The sequence below is a fragment of the Oryctolagus cuniculus genome, chromosome 2 (assembly GCF_964237555.1).
Source record: "Oryctolagus cuniculus chromosome 2, mOryCun1.1, whole genome shotgun sequence".
Classification (NCBI taxonomy): domain Eukaryota; kingdom Metazoa; phylum Chordata; class Mammalia; order Lagomorpha; family Leporidae; genus Oryctolagus; species Oryctolagus cuniculus.
In genome coordinates, this window is record NC_091433.1 from 199860519 (window position 1) to 199880677 (window position 20159).

General features: G+C 52.1%; 2 protein-coding genes across 5 annotated transcripts; one reads left to right on the top strand and one right to left on the bottom strand.

Moving 5' to 3' along the window:
- Window positions 1-11974: 11974 nt before the first annotated feature.
- Window positions 11975-12798, bottom strand: LOC138848746 (uncharacterized). The gene is made up of 2 exons (XM_070069526.1): window positions 12737-12798; window positions 11975-12584 (listed from the first exon to the last, which is right to left on the bottom strand). The coding sequence occupies exons 1-2, from the start codon at window positions 12796-12798 to the stop codon at window positions 11975-11977; spliced, it is 672 nt and encodes a 223-aa protein (XP_069925627.1).
- Window positions 12331-20112, top strand: ALKAL2 (ALK and LTK ligand 2). Of its 4 annotated transcripts, none has more exons than XM_051831565.2 (6): window positions 12331-12466; window positions 13056-13365; window positions 14422-14475; window positions 14559-14639; window positions 17103-17168; window positions 19529-20112. In XM_051831565.2, exons 2-5 carry the CDS (start codon window positions 13107-13109, stop codon window positions 17165-17167), a joined length of 459 nt encoding a protein of 152 aa, XP_051687525.1. In that variant the 5' UTR covers window positions 12331-12466; window positions 13056-13106; the 3' UTR covers window position 17168; window positions 19529-20112. The 4 variants fall into 4 exon arrangements, with proteins under 4 accessions (XP_051687525.1, XP_051687526.1, XP_069925868.1 ...); XM_051831566.2 differs by having other exon boundaries at window positions 19532-19667; XM_070069767.1 differs by lacking the exon at window positions 14559-14639.
- The last annotated feature ends 47 nt before the right edge of the window (window positions 20113-20159 follow it).

Below are 20159 nucleotides of genomic sequence, written 5' to 3' on the forward strand. Positions count from 1 at the left end.
AAGCTCGTGCATCAAGGGTGAGCATCTTTGCTCCACTTTAGTCCCCCAACTTCTTCCCATCTGCACAGCACAGGCTCACTGGCAGACAGGCCTTCAGCTCTTCTTTATGTGGCTTTTCCAGAAGGTCTGAGACTCACCACCAGCTCCCCCTCACCAGACTTTACCCAGCTGGACCCCAGGAGTTCTGTCATTCACTGAGCCACCCAACTGTTGTCCTGCTTATGGGGTGATATTCAACTCCTCACATAGGTGCCTTGGAAAGTTGCTTAAGACACCAGGGTAGGAGCATTACAATGCTAGGAAACATTGCAGAAAGGGCTGGGACATGGGTCAGAAGCTTTGAGTCTTGCCCTGACTCTACAGCAGCTGGGCAGTGTAGCAGGTCAGGCCACTGCTTGGGACGCCAGCGTCCCATACAGAAATGTTGGCTCAAGTCCTGGGTCCTTCACTTCAGGTCCAGCTTCTTGCTAATGTCCAGCCTTGGAAGTAGCAGATGATGGCACAAGTACTTGGATACTTGGAACCATGCAAGAGACCTGATCCTATCTTTGGCTTGGCCCAGTCCTGATTGCCATGGGCACCTGGGGAGTGAACCAATGCATGAAAGTCTCTCTCTCTCTCTCTCTCTCTCCCTCCCTCCCTCCCTCCCTCAGTTTGCCTTTCAAGTAAATAATAAATCTTAAAAAAAAAAAAAAGCAGTAGATGCGCACTCCATGACTCATGTCTTTCAGGTTTCAGGATAGCTCCTGCATGCAGCTAGCCTGCTCACGGGTGGGGGGCCTGCAGGCAAGAAGACAAAGATGCCTGATTCTTGTGTTTGTCTGCAGATGGGATGTCCATGTTTTCCTGGTCTACTCCTTCAGCTGAATGGAAACAGCCATACTCCTTTTCTTCCAGCTCCCAGCAGAGTACTGGAGGAAGAGACACCAGCTGTGACATGCTCCAGCCCCCAGTGGTGGGGGGAGAATGAAAGCCTTCCAAGTGGGGAAGAAGGCCACACACAGCGACCATGATGGCGTGAAGAGTGCTCCCCTCCTGATGCATGTGTGTGCAGAGTGCAGGCACACAAGCATCCTGTGTATGTGTTTATGCCACCCTCAAGTTTTCTGATACTTGGACCAAAAATCATTCCCATAGTGCGAACAGAACACAGGAATAATAAACCTTGAAAGACAAAATAGAGAGGCCCAAGTGCAGGTTGGGGAGAAAAAAGAGAATCTAGAGAGGGGCTCTTGGAGAGGAAGGCCAAAAGGCGCTATTCAAAATAAAGGCAAGATGAGAGTTGTGAATTATGAAATTTCCAATAGAACAATGAAAAGACAAAAAAATAGAAAATTCCCTTTGGCACTGGGGAGCAGGGCAAAGAGAGGTGACAAGCCTTTGTCAGCCAGAAACCAGGAGATGCCATCGAAAGGAGTCCAGTGTATCTGAAAACACCTAAACTGGGGTGCGGCGCCTTCCGGGGACTTATTAAGCGGGGGACTTGTTAACTGCAGGTTCTAGTTCCCTAAGTATCTGTGGTGAGGGTGAGTCTGCCTTTCTAATGAGCTCATCCTGGACTGAACTGTGCAGAGCAAGCACCGAATGACTTGACAGACACGGGCTGCAGGCACCACAGCCCCCAAGCCCGTGTGGAATGGGAAGGAAATGGGTGGGGAGGGTGTTATTGGTGTGGATCTGTTTAAAACGTGTCTATTTCATCTGCCCAGATATGTCAGCATTCTGGGGAAGAACGTGTATATTGAGGGAGAACAAACAACCTGAAAGTGGTCTCTGTCTGACCTTCAATGAAGATTTTATTTAAGTCATGGCAGTGGTGAGCAATGTCACAGTGATCATGACCATGTGTCTTCTTGAGTGACAAAAGGAGCCGGAGCCCACTTTCAATATTCCCCAATGCCCAAGCTCATGGTTAGCTGGTCTCCATGCTTGACATCACTGAGGCTTGGAGAGGTGGAATCCCACAGCAGGAAGTGCAATATCTCTGCCCTTATGTAGTTATTAAAATTTAAATATTAACACTAAAATAAGTATAATAGTGAATGTGTGGGGCAGGCACTTGGGGCAGCACATCCCATATCAGAGTGCTTGGGGTTGACTCCCAGCTCTGCTTCTGATCTCGGCTTCTTGATCATGCACACCCTGGAAACAGCAAGTGATGGTCCCAATAGTCGAGTCCCTGCATTCCTGTAGGAGGCTTGGATTGAGCTCCAGAATCCTGCCTAGGGGTCTAGCCCAGCCTCAGCTATTGCAGGCATTTGGGATGGGCAGTCTGTCTCTATCTCTCCCTGTCTCTCCACCTTTCAAGTAAATAAAAATAAATTTGAAAATATATAGAGAGTAAAATAAATATTGTAAGAATGCAAAAAGTAATCAAAATATCCACAAATTATTATAAGTCCATTTCTATATAATGGCATAAAGAAGTTAAGCTTTACAACAAATACAATAATGAATAGCAATTTTCCTTATGAAGTGCTTCTTTGCTTTAAAAATAACCACAAGGTCTTTCTATAACAAACATCCTTAACACATGTAAGATTCCATTCAACTTAAGTTTCACCCATATTCTTGGGGGAATTACAAGCAGATCCTGAGGGCCAGCTCGGCAGAAATGCTCTGTGAAACACAGAGCCGTCACTCGAGGGCACTTCCACAGATGCCAAACGTTGGAAGTGTCTGGGTGACGGGTCCCAGTTTTCATTTTATGTCCGAGCGTCCTTGCTGCTCGCATAGCAAACCCTGGTGGAGAATTAACATTTCTCAGAATCAACTGCGTTTTAAAAGATGGAGGAATTACGATAGCCAAGCGCCTGCACATGGAGCTGTTCCTTCACAGACCTGCCAATCATGAGGGTTCAAATAAAAGTCAAGTGGAACGAGCTCATTCACGTCTTGCACAAGTCACAGGAGGAGAAAGCCGAGCCCGGGGAAAGCCACACCTCAGAGTGATGTAAACTGCTGTCACTATTTTCTGGCACTCTGATTTCAACTTGCTGACACTGAAAGTGGGATTTCTTCAAATTTTGGTTTGTACATGAAATTTGTCATCAGAAATACTCATCAAAGTTTGAGTATGAACACAACTGTAGGCAGTAGAACTACTGACCATTTTAAATATCTGTCAGTGTTACAAACAGTCCCTGGAAAACTCTGCAACACTAACACTCCAACCAGAAAGGCATTTAAAATCACACCAGTCAATTCCACGTGTTCTTCCAACCCAGCCTCTCAGTTGAATCCTCACTGACATGGTCACTGGTGACACTCAGTAAGGGTCCTATCCGAAAACAGTTGAGGACACCAAGGGTTCTAAAAACTGCAAACTGCAGTATTTTACAAAACAAATGCAACATAAGGTCAGTTATTAAAGTGTGCAAGACAATTATGACATATTTTTGCCTTGATAAAGCCACAGTGATGTAAGATACAGGCTGTGAAACAGAGGGTCCCTTTCAGAGGTGGGGTCACTTCTCCTCACTGGGGACAGCAAGAGGCTCCTGTGCCTGCCAAAGTCTTGCCAGTGCAAGATAATGCAGACTTCTTCTTTTTTTCTTTTTTCTTTTATTTCAGATAGAGTTAGACACTGAAGAGAGAGACAAAGAGAAAGGTCTTCCTTCCATTGGTTCACCCCCAAAATGGCCGCTACAGCCAGAGCTACGCCGATCCGAAGCCAGGAGCCAGGTGCTTCCTCCTGGTCTCCCATGTGGGTGCAGGGGCCCAAGCACCCAGGCCATCCTCCACTGCCCTCCCGGGCCACTGCGGAGAGCTGGACTGGAAGAGAAGCAACCGGGACTAGAACCCGGTACCCATATGGGATGCTGGCACTGCAGGCAGAGGATTAGCATAGTGAGCCACAGCACCAGCGATACTGCAGACCTCTAACACGACACTGCCACAACTGCCAATTACTTTTAGGCTGATAGTTTTTGTGGTGTGTTTTTCAAATATGGAGGATGGTTACATTAAAACAGCGTAACACGTCAACAAGTCTCATCCTCACAGCAGTGAGCTCTGCAGTGTTGCCATTGAGCTAACATCATGTCCAACCCCAGAACTCAGTTTCAATGCCCAGAAACTGGAAAACAGCCAACCTTGGGGCTTTTTCAGATCTTCTTACAGCTTTTTAAAAATATTTATTTGGCTTATTTGAAAGATAGAGTTAGAGAGAGAGAGAGAGAGAGAGAGAGACACACAGAGAGAGAGAGAGAGAGAGAGAGAGAGAGAGGTCTTCCATCAGTTGGTTCACTCCCTAAATGGCTGCAATGGTCAGAGCTGAGCCAATCCAAACTCAGGACCCAGGAGCTTCTTCTGGTTCTCCCGCATGAGTGTAGGGACCCAAGGACTTGGGTGACCTTCTGCTTCTTTCCCTGGTGCATTAGCAAGGAGCTGGATCAGAAGTGGCGCAGCTGGGACTCGAACCAGCATCCATATGGGATGCGGGCACTTCAGGCCAGGGCTTTAACTGCTGTGCCACAGTGCAGCCCCTCACAGTTTTTTTTTTACAAGATGTGTTTATTTTTCTTGAAATGCAGAGTTACAAAAAGGGAGAGGCAGAGGCAGCGGGAGAGGCAGCGGGAGAGGGAGAGGGAGAGGGAGAGAGAGAGAGAGAGAGAGAGAGAGAGAGAGAGAGATCTACCATCCATTGGTTCATTCCCCAAATAACTGGGACAACTGGAGCTGGGCCAGTCTGAAGTCAGGAGCCAGGAGCTTCTTCCAGATCTCCCATGAGGGTGCAGGGGCTCAAGCACTTGGTCCATCTTCTGCTTTCCCAGGCCATAAGCAGAGAGCTGGATTGGAAGTTGAACAGCTAGGGCTTGAACTGGTGCCCATATGGGATGCTAGCAGTGCAGGCGGAGGCTTAACCTACTACGCCACAGTGCCAGTCTTCTTCTGAAAGTTTTTAAAAGGGATCCACAAAGAAGATGTGCTTATTACTGTATCACTGGACATTTGTCCACAATGTTTGTAGAGAGCAAAAAGGTGGGTACAAAGTGGGTCTCTCCTGCATACCTCAGTGTACACTGATGGATGCTGGGATTCTGAATCCTGCTGCCAGTGGAAGTGCAGCAGACTTGAAGATCAAGTGCACTGGAAGACTGTCACTTCCTCAAATCTGTGGAGAGAAATCCAGGTGAATTTGAATTTGAACATACATGGAGGGGAGGAAAACCCAGGAACACATTTGATGCACTTGAACTTATCGACTTTTTACCTCTCAGTCACTGAGGCTGGGTCCTGAGAGAGAGCCTCACACGCAGGCTCACAGAAATGACCGAGGGCGTGGGCCCTGTCTCTGCGTTCGCCCTGCACAAAGCTGTGCCAACAGGTTGTAAGACAGACAGCTGAAACAAACGTTGTTCTCAAAAAGTAGGATTCAGACAGTAATGCCAGGAATGTATTTGGTCAGTCAACTAAATCGTAGCCAGCATGGAAAAGGAGTACCTGCTGCTGCTTAGTTTATAAAGAACATTCAATCTACTGTTTTATTTAATCCCTTAAAATAAAGCCTTTTACTAAAAATAAATGGGTAGCAACCTCATTTCACACAGGGAAAAGTAAGAGCCAGGAGCTGAAGGGACTCGTCTTGGGCCATGGGGACAGTGGCAGAGCAGGATTCAGGCAGAGCTCCCTGGCTTTCCCATCCACCAGAAGTCCTGCCTGCCCTGAGAAGCCCACACACCTAGTTGCTTCCTCTGGAATTGCTCTACCAGGTTCTGCCGTATAAGGACAAAGAGAAAACCTCCGAAACGTGTTTAGCCTGAATTCTGCAGAGCACAAATTAAAGAAAGCACTTGACCTAGAGAAACCTAAACTATGGGATTCATTGCCAGAAAGGTGGCAGGGGTGGCAAATGTAAGATATCTGAAAGATCTGCAAGGAGCCATTCAACCACCTGAAGATGAGGGAGTAAGACCCAGTGCCTGTGCCTCCCTGAGGTGGACAGCAGGAAGGACAAGCCGCATGTCTTGCTGCAAGTGCCCCCTGGGGTTCCCCCTGTGGGAGCCAGAACCCAGAGCTGGATGGACCCTGGCGTCCTTCTCAGGCCACCACAAGCTTCTGTACGTTGTGTGCAGTTGGGGGCGTGCCATGCTAGGTGTCTGGCTCCCTTGCACGGGGAGGGGGCACGTGGGTCCCTCTGAGATGCACTGCCAGCCACAAGGCTAACTGAAAATATGGTGCTTTGCTTTCATTTAAGGCTTCTTTTGCATCATATTCATTTTATGAGTCACCTATTTTTTTTCTAAGTAGGCTAAAGCTACATCTTAAAGAAGCTGAGAGATGAGAACTTACTTTGCTCACCACAGCCTTACCTGTTAGCACAATGCTCTCACGTGGTGGGCACATGATCTACCAGATGAATGAATGAATGATCTTTGCAGGGTACACACTTCCAAGTTCAAGTGCTTTTTATTCCACTGTACTTTTAAATGGACTGTTAGAAATGTACATCACTGGAAATAACATTCTCAGCATGAAGCAATGAAGAAAAATGATTTTCTGAGGAATATGCACTTTTCTTCACTTTCCACTATCGTCTCCACACCCTAGTTCTGAAATTCCTGCCTTTTTCACTTGCACTCCTGCAAAAGTAGCTGCTTCTGCTTCTGAGTTCAAATACCACTTCTTCAGAAATGGCCCCCCTACCACCTAATACATGCGGATTCCCTCCCTCTCTTCTCTTGCTCACCATTATACTTTGTTTTTCCTTGCATGCTTTATAACTTCTATTTAGTTATCTATTTGCTGGTGTTCACCCTCTAACATAAGCACTCTACAAGGGTAGCAATTATTTACAGCACTTCATGGAACACTTTATACACCAAATACTCAACAGCACAGTCAGTAACAGCATTCGATTGGAGGAAAGAAGGAAAAAATAGATGGATGGTGGATAGACAGGTGGATGCATAAATGCATGGGTGGATGTACTGATGCATGAATGGGTACATGTGGGTGAGTGGATGCTTGGATGGACGCCGGGGTGTGTGGGTGGATGCATACATGGATGGATGGATGGATGGATGGACAGATGGATGGATGGATGGATGGACGGATGGGTGGACAGGTGGATGGACAGATGGATGGAAAGATGGACTATGGATGGATGGACAGATGGATGGATGGATGGACAGACGGATGGAAGGATGGACTATGGATGAATGGATGGATGGACGGATGGATGGGTGGGTGGATGGGTGGATGGATGGATGGATGGATGGGTGGGTGGATGGATGGATGGATGTGCACATGGATGGGTGGATGGATGGATGGATGGATGTGCACATGGATGGATGGATGGGTGGGTGGATGGATGGATGGATGGACAGATGGATGGAAGGATGGACTATGGATGGGTGGGTGGATGGATAGATGGATGTACACATGGATGGATGGATGGATGGATGGGTGGGTGGATGGATAGATAGATGTACACATGGATGGATGGATGGTTAAAGAGTTCCCAGACAGTGGCCTCACGCCTTCCACCCTGTAAGACAACAGGTGGGTGCCCCATAAAGCATGGGAGGTCTCACCACACTGTGGATCTGCAGGAGTCTCCAGAACAGTGAGAAATAAACTGCTGCTGCTGTTTAAAAGCTACTTACTTCTTGTATTTGGCTGTAGCAGCCCAAATATTGTAAGACAGTATCCCAAATACTCCTTTCACAATAGACTATATTATAACAGTGGTAAAAATATCAGAGGCTGCAATATTACTATGTTCAATGTTCCCCTGCTTATAAGTGTCAGGCAATAAAAAAACCCTGTTCTTATGAATTCCTACTCCTAATATATCTAGCACTAAACACACATGTCTTCCCGACTTTACCATGTGTGTTCTGCCTCACATGGCGGCGGCTGCCCTCATATACCAGTCTGGATGCTGGCCCTCTGGTCTGGGCACCCCCCTACTGGTCTGACTGCTCGCTGGTCACACAGAAACTTAATCTTTCAGGACATTTCAATCTTCTTTCTAACAATTGGAGGGAACAAGTCCCAAAATTCCAATGCACCATTCTTTAGGTTTTGTGTGATGTAAGAAATGAAGTACAGGGAGAAAAGAGACCACAAGATGACACTGACTGCAAATCTTAGTAATACTTTGTAATTATTTATCAGTTGTTTATTTAAAAAACTTCAGGCACTACTCAAAAGTTAGCATACCTTATTTAACGTTCACAAAGCCTCTGAAGCACTGCGAACTCTAAGCATTGCCCTTTTAGAGACTGAAAACTGGACTCAAAGACACCGAGTTGCCCAAGTCCAGGCAGACCAGGAACAAGGATCAGGCCTGGAGACCCTGCGACCTTTGTCCTGCACACATTGCCTTCCTGAAGGGAAGCGGAGACAGGGAAGTGCCTCTCTAGCTGGCCCACCTCCCCAGTAAGACCCCTGAGGGTCTGCGTGCCCCACCCCAAGGGTCGTCCTGGGCGTTTCCTGCAGCCCTGGCTGCACCACACCTGTGGCCACGTGAGCGACCACCACCCCTCATTCATGGCGTCCCAAATGCCAGTCTTCCCAGATGGCGCCAGTTGGACAACATCTTTTATGACAACATATTGGTCATATTTTGGTTATAGGGTCCTAGGCCTTCTTAGAGGGCTCACAGCAAACTCTGTTAATTCAACAGCATTGATCTTCACAGAGCAGGTGTCCAGTATATGTTTTTTTTTAAGATTTGTTTATTTATTTATTTAAAAGGCAGAGAGAGAGAGAGAGGGAGAGGCAGAGGGAGTGATCTCCCATCCATTGGTTCACTCCCAAAATGGCTGCAACAACTGGGGCTGAACAAGACCAAAGCCAGGAGCTGGGAACTCCACCTGGGTCTCCCACACGGGTGGCAGGAGCTCAAGGACTTGACCATCTTCTGCTGCCTCCCAGGTGCGTTAGCAGGAAGCTGGATCGAAGTGCAGAGCAGCCAGGACTCTGTCCCAAGCGCTCTGATATAGGATCAGGCATCCAAAGCAATGGTTTAACCCACTGTGCACAGCACTCATCCTTTCCATAAATAATTTTAGGTACTGATTTGTGAGGATCCATAAGTAAAAATACACAGGAACAGCATGTTTATTAGCTGTTTCTTAAAAAATTTACTTTGAGGCCAAATGCAATGAAGTCCTCTTCATCTTGGCTATGGGACAGGAAAGCAGAGTAACAGGACGTGGGTGGAGCTTCTGAGCACCCCAGCCCTGAGTGTGGAACTCAGCCCCTTTCTTGTAAACATGCCCCACCCTGCAGTTACGCAAAGGCTGGGAGGGTGCACGACCTGCATGGGAACTTCCAAAGTGTCTGGAAAATGAAATTGCTTTTCAGAGTGCACCTGTCCCTGAGCTTTCTCGAGAGCCCTGAATGTGCCCACAGCAGCACCTTCTTCCCCCACGCGGGGAGCGAGGATGGGGCAGAGCTTCCTTGTCCAGCACAGGCTGAGGTCAGCACCCAGTTTCTCCTCACTGCTAGCACACTGATAGCATTGGCAGTGGAAATCGCAGATTCAGCAAAAAATTAAATACTAAACAATGTAACATATAATGTGACCTTTTATGAAAGGTGATTGTTAGATTAAGAGCCAATTTAGATTGTTAAATGATTAACATAATGGTTGAACAAACATGAAGATCCAGTCTGCAATATGCTGTTAATACATATGAATTTTAGAAGTTTTTTAAAAAATATTTATTTATGTATTTGAAAATCAGAGTTACAGAGACAGAGAGACCTTCCATCTGCTGGTTCACTCCCCCAGATGGCCACAATGGCCAGGGCTGGGCTGGTCTGAAGCCAGGAACCAGGAGCTTCTTCTGGGTCTCCCACACGGGTGCAGGGGCCCAAGGATCTGGGCCATCTTTAACTGTTTTCCCAGGCGCATTAGCAGGCAGCCAGATTGGAAGTGGAGCTGCCAGGACTCGAGTTGGCCCATATGGGAAGCCAGTGCCACAGACAGACAGAAGCCTAACCTTCTATGCCACAGTGCCAGCCCCTGGACGTCTTTTTAGGCAGTTTGTATTCATCTAAAATTAAATATATGCTTTTTAGGGAAAAGCCAAAATGATTCCAGTTAAATGAGCTACACACTGCTTACAAACTGCCTTGCCCCCTCGTGACAGAAACTCAAAGTAGACTTTCCCGGTCTGCTCCGTTTTCTTCCTGTGATCAATATAGTTTCCTCAAGAAGGAGAGAAAATTAAACCAGCTCTCGCAGAAGCAATCAGTTTTTGCCAGTCATCCTCAAATACAGCTTGTTGCTAATTGTCTGCATTACTCTTTCAACACTTTGGTCCCTCTCCCGGTCAAGGTGTTAGTGCAGGAGTGGATCCCCCGCTGTGGGAAGGGCAGTGAAGCCTGGCGCCCCGGCTTCCTGCAGAATGGCTGTGGCCGGACCTTCTCGGGGACAATCCTGGAATCGTCTTAGACTTCAGGACGGAGCCAACCACCTCATTCTACACGGAAGGAAACGAGGAGACTCGGTGACTTTTCCGTGCGACTCCACGCGTCTTTGTGGGAGTGCGCTCAGCTCGGCAGTCCTGCCCGAGGACCCGCACTCACACGTCCGGTGCGTGGAGCTCTCCACCAGAGTAAAGGTCAACACAGCAGTGCGTCATTGCTTGGAGGCTGCAGCGATTGCGACTGCAAACGAAGGGCACCCGGCGCCGTTTCAGCCTAGAATTTCAGAAGCCAGGATGAGTCCGACCCTTAACTGGCCGTCTGTGTGGACCCGGCACCGCGCTGGGCAGGCCCTGGGGCGCTCCGGCGTGGGGCAGTCTCTCGGAGTGGCTGGGAGGTGCAAGGCGCCGTCCGAGCAGCCCAGCAGGTGCCGTGAAGAACCAACACCTTAGCTTGGTTGGTAGACCTGGGGTGGGGTGGGGTGGGGAGCTTCTGGAGTTTTTCAGGAGCTTTGATTCTGTCAAACACTATTTGAAAAAAAGTACTTTAATATGAATTTAGATGAAAATAAATGTCATTAGGCTAAAATTTTTTTTAGCCACACCAACACTTTCTCAAAAAGTATTTCACACCAAAGCAGTTCGCTAGAGCGGGAGCCAGGCAGGTCTCTCTGCTGGGGGCACTGGCGCACCTGCGGGACCCGCACCCGGCCAGGACGAGCCTCGCTAGGCGGCGCTCTCCATTTGCAAACCGCAAACCCCCCGCCCCCACGCACGCAGGAAATCTCACTGTCTGCCTCAGGGCCGCTTGAGGAGAATTTTCACTTTTTCCTGCGTGTTTCAGCAGAAGCGTTCGCGTTTCAGTCACGCTGCAAGCCCTAGACCTGGCTGTGACATCAAACCGTGCGCGGGGATGAAAACGCGCACGGGGCAAGGGAGCCTAGGTGGCCCCGTTTTAATGTCCTCCACCTCTGCCTCACCCACCCCTGCCTTCTGCTCGAGGAACCGCAGCTGTTGAAAGGAAAAGTGACGGAGACGCACGCAGGCCAGAGAGGGACGGAGAGAGACGGAACCCGAGAGAATGGCAATGGCGGAGAGACAGGAAAGATGCCTTGTCACAGGCACCGACGTGTCCGAGGCAGCGAGGCAGGTCAGAGCCAGGAGCCCGCAGGGGACCCCGCAGCCGCCCAAGGCCCCGCCCCGCACACGTGCGCGCCCGCAGCAACGCGGGGCTAATGGCGGAGGCTGCAGGTGGCGCGCCCTCCACGGCGGGTTCCTGCTCAGAACACCTTCCTCGGCCGCTTGGAGGGTGTCCAGCTCTTGCCCAGAAAGCGCCAACAAAATGGGAAAGTGCGTAATTGAGTGATAATACAATTTACAAGAAAAAAAAATTAAAGCAGGCGAGCAGTTGAACCCCACGGAGTGCCCGGCACACCCGAGGGATCAAACTCCCCAAAGACGCAGCCCTGGGGGCCCCCTCAGCGTTCGCGCGGTCTGGGGGCGCAGGGTCCCCCCGCGGGGCCTCCGCGGGCGCTCGCGCGGTCTGGGGGCGCAGGGTCCCCCAGTGGGTTGCCTCCCGTCTCCGGAGCTTAAGGTCTGGGTTCGGACAGAACCGACGAGTTCCCGGCAAAGGCGCTACTCGCGCCCCTGTCACTAGGGACGGCGCGGAGCCGGACGCAGGGGGCCGGGCGCGGGGCGGGGCGGAGAGGAAGGAGCGGGGACCGGGAAGTGGGGGACGGGGCGGGGGCGGGGGTCTGACGAATCTGCGCGCCGGTGCGGGCGCTCCAGCGGCTTCTAATTAAAGCCGGCCCGGAGCCCTCGGGGACCCGCCTGACGCTGGCGGGCGCCAGGATAAGAAGCGCCCCGAGCTCGGCTGCGGGTCTCGGCGCCGGCGCACCCAGGACCGCCGGTCCACCTCGGAGCGACGACTCCCGCATCCCGCGTGCCCTGCACTGTACGAGCCAGGCGCGCTGGGCATGGAGTAGCGGGGTGCGCGGGCTCGGGGCGCACGGACTCCGGGTGCACGGGCTCGGGGCGCAGGCACACGCTCGAGGACTCCGAGGCTCCCGGCGCGGGCGCAGGTAACGCAGCTCGGTGCTGAGCACAGGTGGCCCGGCGGGCGGCGCGGGGCAGGGGTTGAGGGACCTCCCCGGCGGCGGAGCGCGGGTTTCGCGCTGGGATCTCGGTGAGGCTGGGACCCTGAGGCCGGCAGGACCGCCGCACAAAGGCGAGGAGGGCCTGGGCCCGGCGCGCCGCGCTACGGTGGGGCGGGGCGGGGCGGGGTGGGGGTCTCCCGCCGCGGCGTTTCCAAAGGTTCGGGAAAGTTGTGCGGTGCTGCCCCCGCGGCTTACTGGCCCACCCTGCGGTGCAGAGGGAAGTTCGGGACCTCCGGGTGCGCCCGGGACCTTCGCATCAGCCGCTGTCGCTCGCTCCGGGTGGGACCTGGGACGGGTCCTCGCGGAGAGCGCCTCCGACCACGACCAGCAGTCCCAGGCCTCCGCGGGGGTGCGCGGCTCCGGGAGTGAGGGGGCCCTGGGAGCCGAGGCTGTGGGTCCCCAAGGGTCTAGGGATGCGGGGTCCCGTCTGCCGCAGCCCGGCGGGTCCGCCCGCTCCCGCCTTTGCTCCCCGCCGGCTGACCGCCCTCCCTGCCCCCGTCCCTTCTTCTCCCAGCGAGCGGAGCTCCGAGAGCGCGCGGAATCCGCCCGCCGCGCCCGAGCTGCGATGCGCGGGCCCGGGCGCCCCCTCCTCCTGGGGCTGCTGCTCCTGCTGGGGGCGGCAGGGCCCGGCCAGGGGGCCGCGGAGCCCCGGGAGGCCGCGGACAGGCAGACGCTGCTGCGCCTCATGGTGGAGATCGTCCAGGAACTCAGGAAATACCACTCCGGGGACCCGAAGAGGCTGCGGATCCTCGGCGCGCAGGACGACGCCCTGCGCCCCGGGGAGGCCGCGAACTACGGCGCCGACCCGGAGGAGCAGAGAGTGGGTGAGGGTCCCGGCTGGGTGTGGACCTGAAGGACTGGGAGGGGGCGAGGGTCCCGCGGTGTGGGCCGAGGGCACTGCCCCTGTGTCTACCTGCCATGTCAGAGACCACGCAAGATTTGTATTTGCTTGGAGACAGAATTGTCGTTGAGAAACACATTTTTTAAAGAAAAATCTATTTTGAGCTCTTTTTTTTAAGAAGGAATTTTTGTTTTACGAGAAAGCAAAGGGCAGAAACGGAAGGCCGGTGCGAGGCCTCCGGGATACCAGCGGCTAGGCTGCTTCCACGGCCTGGAGCTGCTGCCTGGGTCTGCTGTGTGGCTCTCCCCGCGCAGAACTTTCGCAGCTCTGAGGGGAGTGCCAGGAAGGCCTCCAGGAGACCCCACCTGGCCAGAGGGAGGCAGGGTGTCAGTGTCCCTCTGGCAGGCAATCCCAGTGAGGTCACCAGCCCAGTGCAGAGGGTGGCTGTGAAGAGCAAAACCCAGCCTGAGAGCACAAAGGGTCTCTGTGCGGTAGGGAGGCCTTTGGTTCTGAGGGGTCTTTCTCTAGAACTCTCCTTCCTTGGGGGCCAGAGTACTGTCTGCCTCCATTCTTATGTATGGGAGTTACCAACAGGTGGTTTTAAAGGCATTTAATCTTTTTTCTGGAAGACTTTTTTTTTTTTTTAATTTGAAGGATCAGGTTTTCTTTCCAGACTGAAATATTGTGGGATTTGAATCCCAAACTCTTCAAACTTTCTACAAGTGATTTACTTAAGGAAATAATAAAAAGCTTTCTTACTTAAAAGCTACAACCTTATGGCCTCTATCCCCTCCCCCTGTAATGCATGCACTCTAACGTGGGCGCTGTGGGCAGTGAAGCTGCGCGAAGAAAACCGTGCCCCTGACAGGAGCCTGACCTGGTGCCGTCTCTCACAAGCAAGGGTGCTCTGGTCTGCTTGTCACTTGCAGCGAAGCAGGGCTAATGCAGCTTCCGATCATTTTCCTCAACACTCAGCTCAGATTGCATTTTCTAAAAGGCTTCATTCAGGCACTATAATGATTCCTTTCCCCTCACACAGAAATTGTTCCTAGAGATCTCAGGATGAAGGACAAGTTCTTAAAACACCTCACAGGTGAGTTCTTGCTCTCCCCTCCCTCTCCCAGGCCCTCTGCAGCCTCTGTGTCCTCACCGGCTGTGTCTTCTTCCCTGTTCCAGGTCCTCTCTATTTTAGCCCAAAGTGCAGCAAACACTTCCACAGACTGTATCACAACACCAGAGACTGCACAGTCCCCGCATGTAAGTGACCAGGCTGGATGCTTCACGGATGAGTGCCCACAGCCCTCCCCTGCTTCACCTCCCCTTGCATGAGTAGGGGCCCCGCCCCCAGACTCCCATCTGCTCTGATATAGAGTGAGGGCCAGGATGACCAGACCACTGGAGGAGGTATTCAGTTCCACCTCAGCTAATGCCAGACTGAAAATCATTTACATAATTTACTGGAATTAACCAACCCTTGGAATGGGCTGGACTGCTCCTCTGTTTTGTGGATTTTCCACTGACGCCTGTGTTTCCAGCCACTCCACCGTGACGATGAAGACAGGTAAGAAGGAGCTGCTAAAAGGATTACTGCCCAGGGCTATGGCCCAAGTTCAGAGGACAGAGCCACCTGGAGTGCTCCAGACACATGCCTTGACCAGAGGCTGTTCTCTTCCAGGAGCTGTAGCCTCCTCACCCAGGAATGCTGTTGCTTTCTAGCTGCCTTCGCCACTGTACAAGCTGCCGGTCCGTCAAGCTCAGCTGTGTGCCTTTTTCTCCCACTGGTGTCTTTTCATTCTCTTCAGACTTCCAGTTGTTTTTCTATAACAAAACATATTTTCCCCAAAAGTGGATTGTTTGGCTTTTCACGAAACCATTACTTTTTTTTTTTTAATTGGGACTGCAACTTTCATTTCATGTGAAGCTCACAGAAGAAAAACTAGGCAGATCCAGGACGAATCTGCTAAGGGCTTCAGAGACTGCCCCAAGACCAGCATGCTACATGTGCCTGTTCTGCCTGTCCAGGGGCAGGAGAAGGGGGAGAAAGCAAGGAAGCAACTGAGAAAAACAAGAAAGGAGGAAGAACAAAAGCCAATTTGCATAAAGGACAGGTTTTTTTCCCTTGGTTCAGCCAGCAAAGTTACTTATTAATATATAATCATCATTTTCAGAGCTAGGCACATCCCCAAACACCTATCAGGGGTCTCGGGCAGCTCCATGTGGTATCACAGCTCCTTTCAGTCAAAGTTGCAGCACAGGCAAGAGGCACACAGGTCCTACACTGGGGAAGAGTGCTAGGCTCACCTGGCGGGCTCACTGGCGGGCTCACTGGCTAGCTCACCTGGCTGACCTTGCTAGCTCACCTGGCTGGCTATCCTGGCTGGCTCACTGGCTGGCTATCCTGGCTGGCTCCCTGGCTGGCTCCCTGGCTCCTGAGCTGCAGTAGCACCCTGCTCAGCACATGCTGTTCCCACAGTGCTGTGACTTGTTACTTCCCAGGCACTGTGTTCAGCCCCTTTCCCTCGCTGTGTGCTGCTGCTCCTGACACTGACTTGTCTGAGAAGTGTGCACCTGCTTCCCAGGGCCAGAGAATCCTGTCGTTATTGCGGCTCAGATGTGTTCATATTCTGTGTTATATACTGTCTTAGAATAACAGGATTTTAGATTCTAAATTGGAAAGTGACCTTCAGGTCACTGCAACGAACTTAAGCAGTTTGTGCCACCAGTCCACGTCACGGTCACCAGGTGCCCTGGCTCAGGGCAACTCGGCTTTGGAGCCAAGAGCTGGCAGGTCTGGGTGCTGGGATGAGTGGCTTCTGAATGTCACTCCCACCTCTTCCTAGCCCACGGGGCCTGGAGAGCTGAGCTGGCAACTTCCATGCTGCTCCAAACCGTGGAAGGGAAAATCCCCGAGAGCCTGAAATGAAGACCCCCAGAGCCTTCATGCTCAGCGTGGGGGCTTCGTGGCCCCTCACACACCCGAGTTAGAAAATCTGCATCCTGGTGAACTTCCGGGTTTCTATGCAGTACAGGGTGTGGAGGCAGGGCCAGGGGCATCTGCAGAGTGGGACAGTAGCTGGCCCTGAGTCCCTGCTGTCCACGCCAGCAGCCAGCCCTGGACTGCGCTGTGGAGTCTGGGAGCCCGCGCTGCAGCGAGTGCTGTCGCCAGGTCTCGCGTGGCTCGGTCGCAGCTGTTCGATGAGGTTTCCCCTCTGAGGGCAAACCCCCACGCTGAAGACGCGCGCAGAATCAGACTCCCAGCTGCGGGCGAAGCTCTCTCGGCTGTGCTGGGAAGCAGGCGCTCTGGGCGCCGCGGCTCCCGCCTGCCCTTGCTGAGCGCGGCGCGGTGGCCGCAGCGCGGGCTCTCGGGCCCGGAGCGCAGCGCTGCCGCCGCGTGCGGCCCCGCGTTCCTGAGTCGGGCCGCGCGCTCGTGTGTGGAGAGGGCGCGCAGCCTCGCTCCTGAGGTAACACCCGAGGCGGGGAGAACGCGAGCGGCTCCGCGCAGCCCCCGGCCGCCCCGGCACGTGATCTGCTTCCCCGGGGCACAGAAAGTGTCAGACCAAAAGCCCAGAGCCGCTGATGGCGGAGGACAGCCTGCACTGCTTCCAAGGAGTTCAGAAAACTAAAGAAGCACTGGCCCAGACGCTGATGCACTTGCGACAAGCATGCTGCTCGCTCGCGGGCTGCGCGGTCACTGACGGCGCTGTGGTCTTTTCCTTGCAGACTACAAGCGATGCGCCCGGCTTCTCACCCGCCTGGCCGTCAGTCCCATGTGCACCGAGGGATGAGGTAAGCTCCCCGGGCTGGGCTTCCACGTGGGACCGGAGGCGCTCGGGCACTTAGAGATGCGCGTTCCCGGGCTGTGGTAGCCTTTCTTGGAGTAAAAAGTGGGCGCTGCACAAAACCTCGGGCTAGTAATCGGCCATAAACACAACGCGCCCCCTGCTGGCCAGTCTGTAGAACTCCAGGGGCTTCGGAGCGGACGTTGCAGAAAGCAGGCTTCCTGCTTGAAATCCTGCCCCGGGCTCCTGGCCTCAGGCGTTCACCCACGCAGGCGAGGACAGGTGCTCTTGGACCTACCACGGGGCTCCACCTGACAAAGCCAGCGCAAGCACAGGTATCCCAGGTCGAAACGTATTTCCTGCCCCTGACCCAGAGTGTCAGCTGTGTGCCCTGGTGGCCCGGGAAAAGATGGAACTTGAAAGTTCGAACTGTGGTTCCTACTGACTTCCTAGTGCTTGGAGCCACCAGGAAACAGGGTGGGGACAGGGCTGTCTGCACGGGGCTGACCACGGCTATGAAGAGTCCCCTCCATAACCTGTATCTGAAGGTCTGACCCGGAGTCCGTCGTTATGCCCATAAGCTTAGAAGAACTGCCCTCTTTAAGTGCTTCTATCCTAACACCTAGTAGTCAACATACATGTAACGAATGAGTCCATGAAGCAAGAGTTCTGCTTGACCTCCAGGGGCTCCAGCCACGCAGTCAGCACATGAGTGACACAAATGACACAGGATTCAGTTACTTTAGACAGCAGGACATCCTGTGTCCTGTGAGTGGCCACTGCCCACAAGTGAGACGTACTGGCTGCCCGCCAGTGCTTCTCTCACCTTGAAAACATTAATAATTAGGAGACACTATGTCTAGTCCATGCCAGACATGAGTACTTAGGCTGCAGCAGAGGGTGCCTGGACCAGCCTTGTAACCAGAATGGGTTATGTGAGGCCAGTGCCGCCCACCACACCCAGCACCCAGCCCTCCCTATCAGAAGCCACTTCTAACAAAGAGGAAAGACTCGGGGCAGGAAGCGGGCAGGTGGTGGAGGACTCCACGGCTGGCTGGCACCTGTACCGGCAGGAGGAAGGCCGGAGCCTTGAATGCAGTCCTGGCTGGGCAAGGCCGCCTCCCCTCACTGCTCTCAGCTTCTCACCCACTGCCCTGGTGGCAGGGCTTTTTCCTTTAAAAGTGGTAAATGGATTATGTTCTTGGTCTCCTTAGGGGATGTGCTAGAGGAGCTGGGAACAGCATCGAGTGTTGCCTTAGAGTAAAGGCGCCCCCCCAGGGAAGAGCCTTCCACATCCTTGGGAAGGTTTCCGTTTCCTTACACGTGAGGACAGCTGGGCACCTGCTGACGAGGACACCCTTCGTCCTCACACGCCTGTCTCTGCCAGTCACTGACAGGCTGCCTCCCCAGCTGCTCCCAGGACACAGGGCTTGCAGCTAGAGCTCTTGGTCACTTGCCCATCCTGGACCCCAAAGCAGACGCGACGGGTGGTGGAGTGGGGAGCAGCTGTTCCCTCACCTCATCAGTTGTGCCAAATGTAACTGGGTTTGTTTTGGACAAAAACTAGGTAAAGCTTAAAGCACTGATATTCCATTTTTTAATTCTTTAAAGATCAAGTTCTTCTAACTCCCGAAACTTTAAACTACAGTAGCAAACTTCTGACTGGCACGTCTCCAGTGCAGGCACAGTCTGGGTGTCTCTGCCCTGCAGAGGCTCAGGACACTGGTCAGTGCTGGGAGAGCTCGTGTGCCCACGTCGTGCTTCCCTTGTGGCACACCTGGAGAGCAGCCTCCCTCTGCTGCTCACCCTAACCCTGTAGCCTCCTCCCCTTGAAGGCTGAGAGCCTAGACAAGGCACTGAGAGCTGCAGATGTGACCAAGGGCCACCTCCTCAGGCCGGAAAGCCACAAGCACCACTCTGCACTTACAGTGTAGTCTAACAACTTTGAAGTTTATCAAAACAGAGAGTAAGTACTATTCCAATGCCTTAGATGTCCTAACCTGGAGAACCAGAAGCAAGAGTATTTAATTACGGTTAAGTACTTTGCTAACTCGAGGTATAAGGCCATCCAGCTATTTCTCAGAATTGCCACAAATTGTGAATCCCTGTGGACTGGCATCTGAAGGTTCTCACAGCCCACACTGACTGAGCACTGTCCCTGGACTTCCATAAGCACTCACGTATTGGACTGCTGGGAGAGTCACAGCGAACAAAGTTATTTTCCAAAATAAAGACTCCACTTTTTGGAACATAGAGCAATCTACAAACACATTGAGATTTCTTAAGTTTACAAACATTATTGCTCTACTATTACAGGTTTTCTAGACATAATGAAGTGTGCGCTGTAACCAGATGCTTTTATTTCAGCAGTGAGCAGAACTGTGAGGGAAACACCAAGACCAGAGAAGTGCCTTGGACAGCAACAGAGAAGCGGAGCTGTCTTTGTGAACAAGAGATTTATTTTTGCAGACAGACCCCATCCAAACTCCCCGAGTTCTGTGTGCTGCTGACCCCAGGTAGAGGTTCATGTTCCACAGGGCACCACGTCTGTCATTGAACCTGCTATTTGTTATAGAACCAGAGAATGCCCCACATTGGTTTGTGTTGTATAGTAACATCAGACTTCATTTTCCTATTAGGTGAAACCACAGATTATTTCTTTAGAAACATAGGCAGAATTTCAAACTATATTTTCATATAGCATACACTATGATTTGATATTTTTATTACTTTTTCAATTAAACTCCCAGAGTATTATTTGGTATTGCATGAAAAATTAAAAAAAAAAAAACACTCTAGTTGTGTTTTGGAGACAGTGGAGTGTAAATCTGTGAATATATCAGGCTAATTCCCTTTGTCCTCTGTATAACAGATGTAATATAGTATGCCAGCTATTGTGCAATATGTAAATACTGTAAATAAAGACATAATAAATGAAGTGTTTGTTATAATGGATGGTCTCCAGCCTTTGTTGTATTGAGTGGTCTTCAAGGTGACT